General features: G+C 40.1%; 1 protein-coding gene across 1 annotated transcript; it reads right to left on the reverse strand.

Moving 5' to 3' along the window:
* Positions 1 to 228: 228 nt before the first annotated feature.
* Positions 229 to 15,673, reverse strand: LOC127425816 (neuronal acetylcholine receptor subunit alpha-2-like). Its single transcript, XM_051672098.1, has 7 exons — positions 15,556 to 15,673; positions 15,360 to 15,451; positions 7,305 to 7,456; positions 7,088 to 7,132; positions 6,839 to 6,948; positions 3,562 to 4,951; positions 229 to 426 (listed from the first exon to the last, which is right to left on the reverse strand). Exons 2-7 carry the CDS (start codon positions 15,409 to 15,411, stop codon positions 301 to 303), a joined length of 1,875 nt encoding a protein of 624 aa, XP_051528058.1. The 5' UTR covers positions 15,412 to 15,451; positions 15,556 to 15,673; the 3' UTR covers positions 229 to 300.
* Positions 15,674 to 17,199: the final 1,526 nt, after the last annotated feature.

A 17,199-nucleotide genomic window follows, 5' to 3' on the forward strand; every position in this document is an offset into this window, starting at 1 on the left:
AATGCTTTAATATTGCCACAGTGTATACACTTTTCAGGACATCATTCTACAAATGGCTCACTTACAGTATAGTTCTCCATATTACTGGAATAGGAGAAAGTTTTTTTTTAACAATGTTGAAAATTACACTTCACCTTTAAGCCCGAAATCCCTCTACTAAATTCCTGTATGTAACATTATGAACATTAAACATCACTTAATTTCCATGACAAGGGATGTTTAATGAGATCACTGAAGTCACTTGTGATTGGCAAGGCCATTCCTCACCCACTCAGAGCCAATCTAGGCTCCACATGATGTCTAGATCATTCCGGCCAGCCACGGTGGGAGGAACAATCCGACGGTCCCGAGAATGCAGACCAGCACAAACATCCACAGGAATATTCTATCAATCACCATGGCAACATATTTCCAGTCTTCCTTTACCTGGTTGGGGAGAAAGGAGATGAGCATTTTAAATCTCATGCTATATTTTCCACTCATGTCTTTCCCTCTCAGAATTGATTTTTTGGATGACTACTTTCCTGTGAGACCACAGTGTTTTCTGATCTTTTCTTATTATAGCAAGAACAGTTCTAAAAAAATAATACCGGTATCAGATTCCAGTTCAAAGTGTCTAAGTAGAACTTAAAGAGATAGCTCACCCAAAAATGACAATTCTCTCATCATTTATTCACTTCCATGCCATCTCAGATGTGTATGACTTTCTTCTTTCTACAATGCAAGTGAATAGTGACCAGACCTTTCAAGCTCTAAAAATCACATAAAGGCAGCAAAAAAGTAATCCATACTACTCCAGTGGTCTAATATATGTTTTCTGAAGAAATGCAATGACTTTGGGTGAGAAATAGATCAATATTTCAATCCTTTTTTGACTAAAATATTTCAATCCTTTCAGAATGTGAAAGTGAAGGTTTATAGTAAAAGAATATGACTTAAATATTGATTTGTTTCTCACCCACACCTATGTTTCTTCTGAAGACATGGATTTAAACACTGGAGACTTATGTATTTCTTTTATGCTTCCTATATGTGATTTTTTGGAGCTTGAAAGGTCTGTTCACCACTCACTTGCACTGTATGGACCTGCAGAACTGAAATATTCTTCTAAAAATCTTCATTAGTGTTCAGCAGAAGAAAGAAAGTCATGCACATCTGGGATGGCATGAGGGTGAGTAAATGAGAGACTTTAAATTTTTGGGTGAACTATCCCTTTAAGTAGAATCCCTGGCTAAAGAGAAATCTAATGTTTCATGCTTGTTAATATGATACATTTTAATTTCTCTTGATATTCCTTATGATATAATTGTAGGCTGTATACATCTTTGAGTTTAGTGCTTTTATTTTATTTTTAAATTCATCAGTACTGTATCTTAAAGGAATATATGACCCAAACATATATAGTGACCAGGAGCTGTCAAGTTTAAAAAAGGACAACTATAAAAGAACAATAAAAGTATATCAATGATGCCAAACAGCTCTTACAACAGAAATGCTCATATGAAATTTGAAAGGCACAGAAGAGGGCAACATTTTAACATTTTTCTAATTTTCAGTGAATAACAACTTGTGAAATTGTTCAGTCTATTCTTCACACTAAATTTAATTATGTGACTTTGGCAAATTTCGGCAAAATAAAATTACGTGGTTCATTAAACATATGGCTGCAGTTTCGCTAAAAGTGAGTTAAATGTTCCCTAAACAGATGTTGTTTTTAAGGTTAATGCTCTAATAATCTTGCATAGCCAGACCTATGACTATGGCGAAGGTCTGGGCTCTATAGCAACTTCAGTTGGCCAAGGACTGCACATTTAGACAGGAATAAACATCTAACTGACATGTTAAGCAACCAATCACAGTTGGTTTTGTCATTACGGGGTGTTTAGGGGCGGGGTTATTAGAGATATAACATACCATGATAAAAGACATGAGGGGTAATATTTATATAATGGCACGAGTCTCCGTGAGTGATTGCACTGAAAATACACAGGAAAATAGCTAAAAATTGAGTCTAAGTTAAGCACAGAACACCTCATTATAGAGAATTTCACAGACATAACTAACAAAGCAGAAAATTCAGCTCTGCTTGTGAGTTTTACTTTCTGCCACGTGCCTAAAACAAAACACTGAATATCTTTAAAAGATTTGATGTTACTAACCTGGCAAACCTGAGCAAATTCTGTGATTATTTCATCCTCAAAAGCACTCATTAGCCGCATTTCCACTATCGGGTCAAATGAGGGTGTGCTAGTGCATGCTAGGGCCAGCTGCATTCCCACTGTCGCTTCCGGGGCTTCATCGTGCCTCCTCAGGACTTTCTCGGGGCCAACAGCCAATGGCATTTGGACCGCTGATTACCCTTGGGCCAAACAAGGCCAATTGGGGATTGAGGCAGGGTCACTGTCAAAGGTGCAGTTTTGGCAAACTTGCCAAGTGTGTATCCAGCGCACAACGGTACAGGTTCTGGAAAGATTTTTAAATTGCGGGCACAGTACAAATCAGTTTAAATGCACAATGGACAAAGCGGTGCCCAAAGAAAAAACTTTCGATGGTTTGAGATCATGGACGTGTGCTGGTCCTGCTGTTAGTGGAGAGACCACTCAGGACACCATGGCAGTTATAGGCGGTGAGTTGTCAATGTTAACTTATCTTGCAAGCTAGCTAATGTTTACAGACAATATAAACTCTATATGCTAGATAACTAGATAACATGACTTACCTCAGCTTGAGTTTCCCTTTTGCTTGTGAAATGGGTGGGGTGTGTGATGTTGGCAACAGGGCGGTGTATTAAGGTTGTGTTTTAGGGCAAAGCTGCGGGTCTACTGGCCCGATGGTGGGAAGCAGATCGATTTTGGTCTCGCAGCTCAAGGTCCAGGGCTATTGGCCCCGGCTGACCAGTTGATAGCCTTGGTTCGCACTGGACTGATAGTGTAAAAGCGGCTATTGTCTCAATGCGGAACCTTGTGAACTTGGCTTCCAGGCGTCTACTCGCGGAAGTTCCATCGAACCAGCCAAACAGAATTGTGCTGAGTTGATCGAGAAAGCATTTTCCAGTTTTGTGTGCTATGTGCATCAGACGGTTAGAGAACGGACTGTGGGCAGTCCGTGGGCATGCTGTCTGAGGCTTATAATCTATAAAGTTTTAAGTGAACAAAACCAACCTCACTAACCTAAACCTTAAACCTAATGCTAACCAGTAGTGTCATAAAAAAGCAAATGTGAAATAGCCCTGCTGAAAAGGCCAGCAGTGCTGGTCAACAGCTTATGTTGTGTTTTGGGTGCTGGTCCCCTACTATGGGATGCTGGTGTCCCCACAATTCTTTAAACCTAGCTTAACTATCTTCATCAGAAAGACCATGTTGGACCACCTGCTTCACCAGCTAGGTTTTGATGGTAAAAAGTATGGCTATGGTGGTCCACCAGAGAGACTAGCATTAGCCAGCATAAACTAGCCTAGACCAGCATGGGAATTGCATGCTGGTTAAGCTGTACTTTTTAACAATACATTTTTTTTTTTTTAACTGTCATCTGTTTTTTTGTCATATGAATATTGAAACTTACTGAAAAGTCTGAATCTTCTGCTCTGAGATGGTCAGCAATGTACTGAACGCCTTCCAGGGCTCTCAGCAGGGACTGCGACAGATTACTCACTGGCTCTACTGAATTCAGATCCTTAGTGCCATCACTATTGGAGCTGAAGTTCTGAGCATAGGAGAAGTTATGGCAAGTACACATCCCTGCATCATCGTGAACGAGCTTCTGCATACTCGACCCCTTAGATGTAAGACGCTGTTGACAACTCCCTGCCCCCAGAACACTCTCTTTGGCTTCTATGAAGACACTCTCAGCACTGTGGTCTTGGATCTCCCAGTCTGTACACTCAGCTCCATCTAGTGGGATAGTGTGCAGCAGAGTTGAAAGGGCAGTTTCTGGAAACGAAGAGGAGCTTGAGGCAAATATGTTGTTTGTGCATGCACATGTGTAACTGAGGACTGGTGTTTGAGGTGTTTGTGTGGTTTCATCTTGCAGAACGGAATACTGACTACTTGGAGAACTGCAGAAAAACATGGGTTCGGGGGAGGAGTCCCTTTGCACTGGATCGAACTGGGCAACAGGGGCCATGGTCACATTGGGTGGGGGACTCTGTGAAGGTGCGTCCAGAATAGTATTCCGTAGAAACATAGATTGCAACCCCACTGGCTTGTGCATCATCTCAATCAGTTTACCACAGTTCCTCTTACCTGAGGCAGGTGGACGCTTCATGAAGAGGTAACGGGGCACTAGGTGAAGGAAAAACTGGCGGACCCAGTGCGGCATGCTGTGCGTGCGCGGGGAACGGTGGTGGACATTAAGCACAAAGACTGTGATGATGATGGAGAGAGTGACGAAGATCATTGTGAAGAGAAGGTACTCGCCAATGAGTGGGATAACTAGCGAAGTAGATGGGATGATTTCAGTGATGAGCAGGAGGAAAACAGTGAGAGAGAGGAGGACGGAGATACACAGCGTGATCTTCTCCGCACAATCTGAGGGTAGGTAGAAGACCAGCACTGTCAGACAGGATATAAGCAAGCAGGGGATGATTAGATTGATGGTGTAGAACAGAGGAAGACGTCTAATGATGAAGTAATAGGTGATATCTGGGTAGATTTCCGTACAGCACTCATACTTCTTGATGTTGTAAGTTCCCACAGCGTTTATGATGACCCACTCCCCACTCTCCCAGTAGTCCATCTGGTCCACATCACTGGCCATGCTCACCAGGTCAATCTTGGCCTGATCGTATGTCCAAGAGCCAAATTTCATCTTGCAGTTCTGCTGGTCGAAGGGAAAGAAGGTGACATCGATGCTGCAGGAGCTCTTGTAAATCGCAGGAGGCTTCCATTTGATCCTGCCATTGTAAAACACCTGGGCTTTAGTCAAGTGAGTCACCGCAAAGTCTCCATCCGCACTGCAGATCAAACAGAAAAATCAGATCATTCTTGAAATCCGATATCTGTGGAGCAACATGAATGACTTCTGTACTGGTGTCAGTGTACATCACAGTGAGATAAACCATCAATAACCCTACAGAGACGTTGCGAGGCCCAAGTTTAGAGGCCCTACTCTCTCAGAATCTTTACTCTCTGGTGCTTCCACTTTGGTGATAAGAGGCAGAGGCCTTGGATTAAGAGTTAATAATGGATTTGGCTTCAACATTCATTTAAATTACGATGGTGAAATCGAATTTAAAAGGTATAGTTCACACAAAAATTTAAATTCTGTAATAATTAACTATTATTTTTTGTCCTTTTTGGAACTTGACAGCCTGTGGTCACTGTCTTACTTTGCTGAATGTAAAAGAGCAGGTCGGATATTACGTGGAAGAAAGAAAGTAATAGAGGTTTAGACAACATGACGATTAGGCCACTTCCACACTAATACGATTTAAGTTTAAAAACACATTAATTTTGCCATGTTTACAACTCTTATCCACACTGGAACAGCACTGAAAAATGGAGGCTTTCAAAAATGCTCTACATAACCACATACTTTGGAAAACAATGATGTTAGAAAACTGAAAACTGAGTTTTCAAACTTGGACATGGCCTTAGTAAGTGATAAAATTTGGGTGAATCATTTTTGGGTGAAATATTCTTATATCAGAAATTCCATTCAACATATTGTTCATGTACAAAATTTATATTAACACTTTACCCTTCACACAATACTTTTATCTATGGCATCACACCTTTAGATCAACAATCATACAAGCCAAAATGGATTTAACAGAAAGTAATAATTCTCTCAGGTAAATGTTGAGGTAGATCTATCAAGGTTAATAAAAGATTACTTAGCCCCTTAAAGCAAATTTCCTTTTACATAAAAAATATATTGTTTTAACCATACACTGCAAACAATTACACTCCATCCCAGATCTATAATTGTTATAATACTGGGTATATATGAATGAAGTGGACTCTTTTAGACCAGTCTGGTTTCATTTTTAACTGAAAGGTCAATAATTTACCTCACTTCATCCTGGTCTCTTATGGGATAGCACAGATCAATACTCATTTCAACCCTCATAATAGTGGACAGCATAATTCCCATGTGTGCTGTTTACAGACTCAGAACTAATAGAAATACAGAATTAAAACGTAAAAAAGGGAATAAAATATAAAAAATGCTAAGTGCTAATTTTCAAAAGAAGATAATAATAATAATAATAATAATAATAAAAACACTGAAGAACAAAGCTAACTTGAACCAGAGACAATTTAGCAGAGACGGGCCACTTCTATTAAAACGAATGGGAGAAATTGGAATGCCCAATGGCAGCCAATGGTCACCGGATGTAGAAAGGAATCCCACCTTACAGGTAAAAGAACAAATCACCTTTTAGATACAAACATCGCTGTCAATCAATAACGCGCATGGCGCATTAGCTATACAAGCTGGGAAAATTGTGTTTTTTAGAGGTAAAGAAGCACAATTTATTATACCAGTGTCAGATTTTACTGCTGATTTTAAATATGTTCTTTGATCATAATCTTGACCAGTCATTTGGGAGATTTTGGTCTTTCCCCAATTAGATATGAGCTGCACTGTCATGACTGAAAATAGCTTCCCAGGAGCGTTCCAAAGATGGCCACCAGTGGACTGACTTGCTAGATAGACTTTGCTTAAGCATAGTTTTAAAACCCAAAAGTGGTGTTTGCAGTCAAATGGAATAACTCATCATTTGCTCATAAACATATTAATATGTTGGACCAGCAGGAGGTGAACAGTGTTTGAGGATATGGATTTTTATAAATTGGGTTTGGCTGAATTCCGCATTGTTAAAAGCCTCACACACTTGTTATAAAGCACAATATCCGGTCTCCAGATGATCTCAGAGGGGATCCTGATGGAGGTGATATTCTCGTACTCCTCTGGGTTCCAGTGCAACTTGTAATCGTTCCACTCCTGCAGAGAAATATACATGCTCATCACAGATCAGAACCAGCAGGTATGACAGGGGAGACAAGAGTGGGGAAACAGGGGTCCAGTTCCAATTAAAAATCTCATTAATGCCTAAATATGGGCTGATTTGTTGAAAACATACCTGTTTCACCCAGACGTTTGTGGTCATCATCTGATTCTTCTCATCCTGTTGTATTTGGAATCAAAGTTGATATCCATGCGCAAAGAGAGTAACAAGAGAGGGGGTGATCAAATTGAGTATATTTCATTTAAAAAAAAAAAAAAAAAAAAAAAAATCTCTTTGGCTTGAGATGTTGATATATTGTGTGGAGCTGCACTGGAGTGGATTTGAGACTCACCACATCAATGAGCTGAGAGATAGACAGGCCAAAGTGGACCAGAACTACATCTGAGATGTTTGCTACAGGACGAGAGAGCTTATTGTAGTTGCTGAATAGAGTCTGGAGCAGCCTTTCCTCTGCATGAGCACGAGGTGGACTGGTGGAACACACTGGCAAGAGAAGAAAAAAGGGCTTACCATTTTGATTCTAAATTTTATCAATTCAAGCACTGATATAATCACACTGAATTAGGTTGAATCTACACCGTATGATACTACTATGATAAAAGTATATTTCCAACTCAAGTATTTTGAAACTGAGAGCATACAATCATTATAAGAAATCTAGGGGTAACCATTGATCACCAACTCAATTTCACACACCACATCTCAAAGACAGCACAATCATGTAGATTTACACTCTACAATATCAGGAAAATAAGACCCTTCCTCTCTGAACATGCCACACAATTTTTTTTTATTTTTTTTTTTTATCAACATTTAAACCCCACAACCCCCCTCCCCCTCCCCAACCCCGCCCCCAAAAAACCAACCCTGTGGCCAAGTAAATATATAGAAATAAAAATCAAAAGGACACACATATATACATATATTAAAAACATATATATACATATATATATATATATATATATATATATATATATATATATATATATATATATATATATATATATATATATATATGTATACACACACACACACATATACAAACATACATACATACATACATACACACACACATATACATATATATATATATATATATATATACACATACACATATACATATACATACATACACACATAATAATCATACTAACTATATTACACTACTCTCTCCACACCCCACCCGAGAGCCCTCCAAAAAACTCCAGATACCTGCCCCATTTCCGTATAAACATATCCAAGCCACCCTGTCTTCCCGATGACACCTCCTCATAAGCTGCCACCCTCCCCACCTCCATGCACCACTCTGGATATGGGGGCGCACCAGCTGACCTCCAACCCCTCAAAATAACCTGCCTGGTGATCAGCACACAGGTCAGAACCCAGTTCTCTATATGGCCATCCCCCACATCGATGACAGCCCCATCACCAGAACACAAAGTCTGGAGCAAAATGAAATCCGAGTGCCAACCACATCGCACACAAAATTCTGAACCTTCGACCAGAATTTCTCGATCTCGACACACCACCAAAAAACATGGGCCATGTCTCCATCTGGCATCTCCAGCAGGTGGGTGTGTCTTTAAGACCAAGCCTATACAGTCTAGAGGGGTCCAATACAATCTATGCAAAATTTTGAACTGTATAAGACGCACCCTTGCATCTCTAGATGCAGACTTAACGTTTTTAAGAATCTTAGCCTACAATCCTTCCTCCAATGCCAAGTTGAAATCTTTCTCCCAAACTCTCTTGAGAGAACTTAAGGCTCCGTCCCCAAGACTCTGAATTAGCTGGGAGTAATACACTGATGCCACATGATCTTTTCCAAAATCACCTCTCCCAAAGCATCTGCCTCCTTAGGGGGGTGTGTGCTACTCCCAAAAATAGTACAAAGCAGGTAGCGCAGTTGTAAATACCTATAAAACTGAGGTCTGGGGATCCCAAAATGTTGGACCAAGTTTTCAAATTATCTCAAAACTCCACTTTCATATAGGTCACCGAGTGTAGCAACCCCCCTCACAATCCACTCTGGCCAGCAGAAAGGGGACTTGCCAATATACAATCTTGGGTTCTGCCATATGCTTGAGGTAACATTTAAATAAGTGTCCAATTTAAACAATCTGGACACTTTAGTCTATACCGAGTGTAAATGATAAATAACAGGGTGTAACTTAACTTTTACGATTAGTTTGATAGAGATGCTTTGTAATGGCGAAATAGGGGCAAGAACTGCCTGTTCAATAACAAACCAGGGAGGGGCTCTCTCAGGTGGAAGTGACCAATGAGCCAAATGTCTGAGACTGAACGCATAGTAATAAAACAAAATCTTGGGTAGGCCTAGCCCACATTTTTCTATCGGCCTATGTAACTTATTAAAATGCAATCTAGGAAGTTTACCATTCCAAATGAAGGACTTCACTATGCTATCATATTGCTTGAAATAAGAGAGAGGGACATCTACAGGGAGAGATTGTAGCAGGTAGTTAAATATTGGAATACAATTCATTTTAATAACATTAACCTTCCCAATCATCGATAAATGTAATGAAGCCCACCTGCCCACATCGCTCGAAATCCTTTTTATTAAAGGGTCAAAATTAACACTAACTAAATCAGTCAAATTTGCTGGGAATAAAATCCCCAAATACTTAATGCCCTGTTTGGGCCACTGGAAGGCGCCCGGCTGGAAAGCTGTTACTGGACAGTACACTGTCAGTGCCAAAGCTTCGGATTTAGACCAATTGACTTTGTATCCTGAGAACTTGAAAAAGGAATTAATAATTCTGTGGAGGCAAGGCATAGATCTAGTAGGTTCAGAGACAAATAATAAAATATCATCTGCGTAAAGCAGAAGCTTATGCGCCACACCTCCTGCAACCACCCCTGGAAAATCATCCTCCTTTCTTATCGTGGCTGCTAATGGTTCCAGGGCAAGACAGAACAATAATGGGGAAAGAGGGCAACCCTGCCGAGTGCCCCTATCCAGAGTAAAATAATCTGAAATTAATCCATTTGTTTGTACCGCTGCTACAGGGTGTCTATAAAGTAACTTAATCCAACCAATAAATGTACTCCCGAACCCACACATTTCCAAAATCTTAAAAAGATAATCCCATTCTACCATATCAAACGCCTTTTCGGCGTCAAGTGAGATGGCAGCGACCGGAGACTGATCATTCGCTACTGACCACATGATATTGATGAGACGCATGATGTTATCAGAAGAGCTGCGGCCCCGAATAAACCCCACCTGATCTATATGTATATGAGATGTCATAACCTTACTTAATTGGTTAGCCAAAATTTTTGACAAAATTTTCACATCTAGTTGGATCAGGGAGATTGGATGGTAACTTTTACACTCACTTGGATCTTTGTCCTTTTTAAGAATCAGACTGATCCGGGCTTGTGTCATGGTTGGAGGAAGCTTTCCATTCTTTAATGATTCCGTATAAATTTCTAACAAAAGTGGAGCAGTTCTGTAGCATAGGATCTTTATAAGGATAAAGATCAAGATAGAATTCTTTAAAAGCATTGTTAATATCAATGGCTGAGGTAAACATTTCACCACCAGCAGATTTCACTGAGGGAATGATAGAAAGAGACTCTCTCTGCTTTATATATCTAGCCAAAAGCTTCTCTGCTTTGTCCCCCAACTCAGAGTATGTCTGTCTTGCCCTGAATAACCAAAACTCCACTTTCTGTGACAAAATAGTATTATATCTATATTTCAATCGGGTCAATTCTCTGAGGCCATCAGACGACAGCTTCAGCTCTGCCTCTGCACTTTTTATTTATTTTTATTTTTTTTCACCCAATTTGGAATGCCCAATTCCCAGTGTGCTTTTAAGTCCTCGTGGTTGCGTAGTGATTCGCCTCAATCAGGGTGGCGGAGGATGAATCCCAGTTGCCTCCATGTCTGAGACCATCAACCCACACATCTGATCACGTGGCTTGAGCGTGTTGCCACAGAGACATAGCACGTGTGGAGGCTTCACGCCATCCACCGTGGCATCCGCGCTCAACTCACCACACACCCCACCGAGAACGAACCACATTATAGCGACCACGAGGAGGTTACCCCGTGTGACTCTACCCTCCCTAGCAACCGGGCCAATTTGGTTGCTTAGGAGACCTGGCTGGAGTCACTCAGCACACCCTGGGACTCAAACTAGCGAACTCCAGGGGTGGTAGCCAGCATCTTTTACCACTGAGCTACCCAGGCCCCTGCCTCTGCATTTTTAATATTTCCTTCCAGCTCCACGAGTTCTCGTGCTTTGGATTTTGTGATGAATGAGGCATACTGTATGATCCGACCCCTAAGAACCACCTTAAGTGCCTCCCAAGCCACGCCCACAGAGGATAACAGGACCAGTTGGTCTCCATATAAACACTGATTTCAGTCTTTAACATTTGTTGGAAATCAGGATTTTGCAAAAAGGATACATTAAGGCACCAACTATATGATTTCTTTTTCTCTATATATGGCAACACCTCTAAACTCACCAGGTGATCCAAGACTAAAATGTTTCCAATTGAGCAATCAACAACAGATGAAATGAGGGATTTGGAAAAAAAATCTATTCTTGAATAAATCTTATGGACTGATAAATAAAATTTATAGTCTCTATCAGATGGGTTCAAAAGTCTCCAAATATCTGTAAGACCAAAATTTTTACACTTCCTGTGAAGCGTCAGTGTTGCTCTAGGGGGCTTACACAATTTTGCTTCACTATGATCAAGGACTGAGTCCATCAAAAGATTAAAGTCTCCTGCCAAAATTATATCATGATGGGTGCCAGCGGCTTGCAACATCCCTTCAAGATCTATAACAAAAGCCCTGATCATCAGCATTAGGTGCATAAATATTAGCCAAAATCAGACTTTGCCCCTGAATTTCTGCTAAAACAATAATGACTCTTCCTAATTTATCTTTAATCTGTTTGAGACATTTGAATTGTAAATGTTTATTTACCAATATAATGACTCCCTTGCTCTTACTTGAGCCAACACTAAAGAAAACATGTCCACCCCATATCTTCCCAAATTGTTCAGCTTCCTGCGGGGAAAGATGCATTTCTAGAAGAAACACTATATCATATTTCTTATGTTTAAGAAAAGAAATAACCTTCCTTCTTTTTATGGGGTGCCCCAACCCATTCACATTCCATGTGGAGAGAGAGAGTACACTCATATTAACATTTTACATTTTGACATAATAGAAAAAATAAATTGTGTGCCAAAAACCACAAAAAAGACCACATTTCAACATTAATGCAACAATAAATCCCCGAACTTCCCCCGAACAAAACAAACAGAAAAAAGAAAAACATGCGCATTAACCCCACGCACGACAGCACCAACCAGCGTCAATCCCTGTAAACTCAAAGACTCCATGTACGCCTACGAGAGCCCCCACAACAACTTTGCCATCGGATTGCTCAATTTTGCCTCACAAATTTGTAAGGCAAAATTACATATCAAATATTTTGTAAAACAAACCCCAGCCAATAGGCAGAATAAACACAAAGAACATGTAGACTAATTCACAGAACTGTCTCAAAGGTGTGTTCCTTCACAAAACAAATTCCAGCCGATATAAAGCCATTCAGTTTCCTCGGTCAGACAAACAAATCTTCAGTGAGCCAGCTGATGAGTGCAGCAGATGACATAATCATTCCAATGTCCCGAAGTAGTGTTATTTAACAAAACAAGCTCCAACTGCTAAGCGGAACCAGCACAAAAGGAAACGAAACACGCATCCTGGCTTCTCGGATGGTCAAGAGACAATTCACTCGGAGGCCGCATAAAAGTGTATCCCATGATTTACACAGTCCGCCAACTTTATAAAAGACATCCTTTATGTGGGCATGTAGATATTTTGTGGTCATCCGTAGTGTCTATTCTCAATCTGCCTGGGAACTTCATTGTAAAAGTGATCTTCCGTCAATACAAAAGTTTCTTTAAGGAAAAGTGTTGATCCACAAAACAAAACAAACTCCAGCCGCTCGGCGGAGCCAACGCAAAAAACAAACAAAAATGGTGCCTAGCTGATGTAAGAGTTTCTTGCATTCCTTAAACCGGTCGCGTTTCTCTCGTCGAGTTCGCAAAGTCCGGGAACAAGAAAATATTGTATTCTTCCAAGAAAGCTTTCCTTTGCTCCTCGCCTGGCGCAACATGAGATCTTTATCGGATGATCTCAAAAATTTGGCCAGAATCGATTGGGGCCTTTCTCCCTCAGCAGATCTGTGAGCTGGGACTCTGTTAGCTCGCTCGATTTCCAGCTTGTGGTCTGTTATGTCGAGCAGACTCGGGAAAAGCTCGTCTAGAAATTTCACCATATCTCTGCCCTCCTCATGCTCAGGAATTCCAACATTTCAAATGTTATTCCTGAGGCTTCTATTCTCAAGATCTTCAAGCTTTTCAAGAACACGTTACAAATCAACTTTGATCGCGGGCAGATTAGCGGCTAATTCCCTGTCTGATGACTCCAAATAATCGATTCGTTTTTCAACATCTGTCACTCGTGACTAGCTCAGAGAATTTTTTTTTCCATCGCCGTAATCGATCGACGTATTACAGCGAGATCCTCCAAGTCCGCAAGTACCTTCGTCAACATCACCGACATGTTGGACAGTTGACGCTGGATTCCTTCTCCCGCCGCGCCATCCAAATCGAGTCCCCGGTCCACAGGCCTGTCTGGGCTTTCATCTTGAACCCGTAAGTGTCTTTAATGTGTGTCTCCAGAGCCCGAGGATTTTGACTTCTTTGCCATGTTTACCACAAACAGTAAATGTGTAACTGGGTGTATCGAATTTCACCAGATTATATCATGAAAATAATTACAAAAATTAGCAAAGTGCGCAGAGCTGTCTCTCACACGTCTGCCCTTCGCATGGCGTCTCTGCCACACAACTTCTTGTTCAGTCACTTGTTAACTAGACTGGACTACTGTACTACTCTCATTGCAGGCCTCCCTGCATGCACAATTAGGCCCCTGCAAATGATCCAGAATGCAGTAGCACATCTGGTCTTTAATGAACCAAAGCGCATGTTACACCACTCCTTGTCTCTCTTCACTGGCTGCCAGTTGATGCACGTATCAAATTCAAGGCCCTGATGCTGGCATACAGAACAGTCACTGGGTCTGCTCCAGCGTACCTAAAATCACTTCTGCAGATATGTTCCCACCAGAAGCCTGCAGTCGGCTAATGAGCGGCGCCTTGTTGTACCAACACAAAGAGGCACCAAAACACTTTCCCGGACTTTCGGCTTCATCATACCACGTTGATGGAATGACCTTCCCAACTCCATCCGTGAAGCTGACTCACTCTCTGTCTTCAAAAATTGGCTAAAAACACATCTTTTCCATGAGCATTTAACCATGCAATCATAAAAAAAAAAAATAATTATATATATTCTTGTTGCACTCTAATCTGTCTAGGATCCTACTATTCTGATGCTAGTGAAACTTTGTAATGCAGCACTTTTCGTACCACTGTCTCCTTAAGATGAATCGCTTATGATGTATTATTCCTCTTTTGTAAGTCGCTTTGGATAAAAGCATCTGCCAAATGAATAAATGTAAATCTAATAGTTAAAACTTTCTTTCTAGCAATGAATGTGTGATTTTTGTCATGTCTTTATAGTAATGTGCACCATTAAACATTAAAGGAATATTCCAGGTTCAATACAAGTTAAGCTTAATCGATGGCTTTTGTGGCATAATGTTGATTACCACAAGAAATAACTTTGACTCTCCTTAAAAAAAAAAGACAAAAATCAAGGTTACGAGAATGGGGCCAATTTTAGAAGGTTTAAAGGCAGAAATGTGAAGATTAAACTTTTATAAAAGCACAAATTAATTCTTCAGTTAAAACTTGTGTATTATTTGAGCTGTAAAGTTGTTTAAATTGTCTTTTGTACTGTCATTTTTGGGTTTTAGGATTTATGGTGTTTTGACATCATGGCAATGAAGTTGTAAAATTGGATATATCTTTGCACAGAAAAGGTTAATTAGCTAAAATTATCACACTAAAATCATGTTTACATGCATATAGTTTATGACTTGTGGCTACACTTTTGAAACTGAGTATTTAAACGTTTACAGATTGGCACCATTCACTTCAATTGTAAGTGCCTAAATGTAACCCAATTTCTTTTTATTATTATAATTTTTTTTTTTTTTTTAAGAAATGGAGGTACAAGTCAAAATCAATTTTCCTTTATTTATTTATTATTCCTTTAAACTGCCCTCACAAAATCTCATTGGCACAGCAATGTGCGATGCACCCAAACAAGAGCAGCACTACAGAAAAAGGCAATCAGGCTATACGTGAAACTGAAGCGAGTCACATGTAAAGTAAAACTGAAGGTCAGACGTTACCATACGACAGCTGCAGGCAGACAGACAGAAGAAACAGACATGTCGATCTCATTTTGTTCACTTGATGTCAGATAATATCCCACTCTGGTGCTCTGCAAAAATTTCAGAAAAGAAAACAAAGTCCACTTGATCTAATAAAGTTCTATAAAATATTTTATAATTGTTTTCATATAAAAATTCTGTTAATTTGGTTCACCTCACTGCCAAACTGCTAAATAAACTTTGAAACAATGAATCAAGATCAAGTAGTGGTTGTTTCTCAATTAAACTTTAAAAAGTGCATAAAAATAGCCACAAAATTTGCTCGGTTTCCAATCCTCCAGAAAAAGTGTGTCTTTATGTCCCTCAGAATGCCTCTCTTGGAATTGTTACTTCCTTGTCTCCTTCCTTTTTTCCTCTTCTTCCCTTCCTCTCTCTCCGTCTCTCTCTCTCTCTCTCTCTCTCTCTCTGTGTGTGTTGCTTTTTCACACTCTCAACAGTCTTTCTCTCTCACTCTCTCTCTAGCCCCTCCACCTTCCAATCTCTGCCCATTACTATTGAGTAGATGTTATGTGCTGGAGGCTGCACCTTATACATCAGAATGTGTCAGAGAGAGAGAAAAAGATGACAGAAATGTTTTGACTGAGGACAAAACCCTTAAAATGATGCAGGTGAGTAATCCTGAGAGAGAGAGAGAGAGAGAGAGGGAAGGGAGACACAGACAGTCAGTGGGAAGGAGTCATAAACAGACAGAAATATGTCTGAAAGTGATCTAAGAGTGCAGATATCAGCTGTGGTAGCCAGACTCAGGTTGCTTCCTGCCTGTTAATTACAATGAAAGACACTCTGTCCCTGATAGGATGTGCCTGTGCCGTTAGCCTATATGGTTTATATACACTCACTGAGCACTTTATTAGGAACACTATGGTTCTAATAAAGTTCCCGATGTGGTCTTCTGCTGTTGTACCTCATAAAGCAGTGGTTCTAATTTCTTTTGGTCATGCCTCCCTTTGAAACAAGAACATTTTTTGTGCATTTCTATACCTAATTTGGCATAACTATTTCATTAAATTCTTTCCACGGTATTGATGCATTCTAAGTATATAATCTGTGTTTTTATGCAAGTGAGATGAATAAAGAGCGCTGTTGCTTAAATATACATCCTATTTATATTTGCACATGTATTTTGTTACAAGTATATTCCAAACAGACTCCTTAAGACAACTACCCTTTTTATAATGTCTGTGTATTAATACCTGGATAATATAACACTGTGATACAAATACACGTGGAAAAGTGCACATTAAATATGATGCATTGCCTAATATAAAAAATAATTTATAAGAAAACATTGGCTCACGGTCTGTGATTTGAGAATGGGTCAGTCTTCTGTGCTGCACACTTTGAGAACCACTGGCTTAAAGGTTCGACATGTTGTGCATTCTGAGATGCTATTCTGCTCATTACAATTGTACAGAGCGGTTTTCTGAGTTGCTGTAGCCTTTGTCAGCTCGAACCAGTCTGGCCATTCTCCGTTGACCTCTCTCATCAATGAGGCGTTTTCGTCTTCAGAACTGCCACTCACTGGATTTTTTTTTGTTTTTGGTACCATTTTGAGTAAACTCTAGAGACTGTTGTGCGTGAAAATCCCAGGAGATCAGCAGTTACAGAAATACTCAAACCAGCCAGTCTGGCACCAAACATGCCACGGTCAAAATCACTGAGATCACATTTTTTCCCCATTCTGAGGGTTGATGGGAACATAAACTGAAGCTCCTGACCTGTATCTTCATTATTTTATGCATTGCACTGCTGCCACACAATTGGCTGATTAGATAATCGCATGAATAAGTAGGTGTAC

This window comes from Myxocyprinus asiaticus, chromosome 35 (genome assembly GCF_019703515.2).
Source record: "Myxocyprinus asiaticus isolate MX2 ecotype Aquarium Trade chromosome 35, UBuf_Myxa_2, whole genome shotgun sequence".
In the NCBI taxonomy this organism is placed as follows: Eukaryota; Metazoa; Chordata; class Actinopteri; order Cypriniformes; family Catostomidae; genus Myxocyprinus; species Myxocyprinus asiaticus.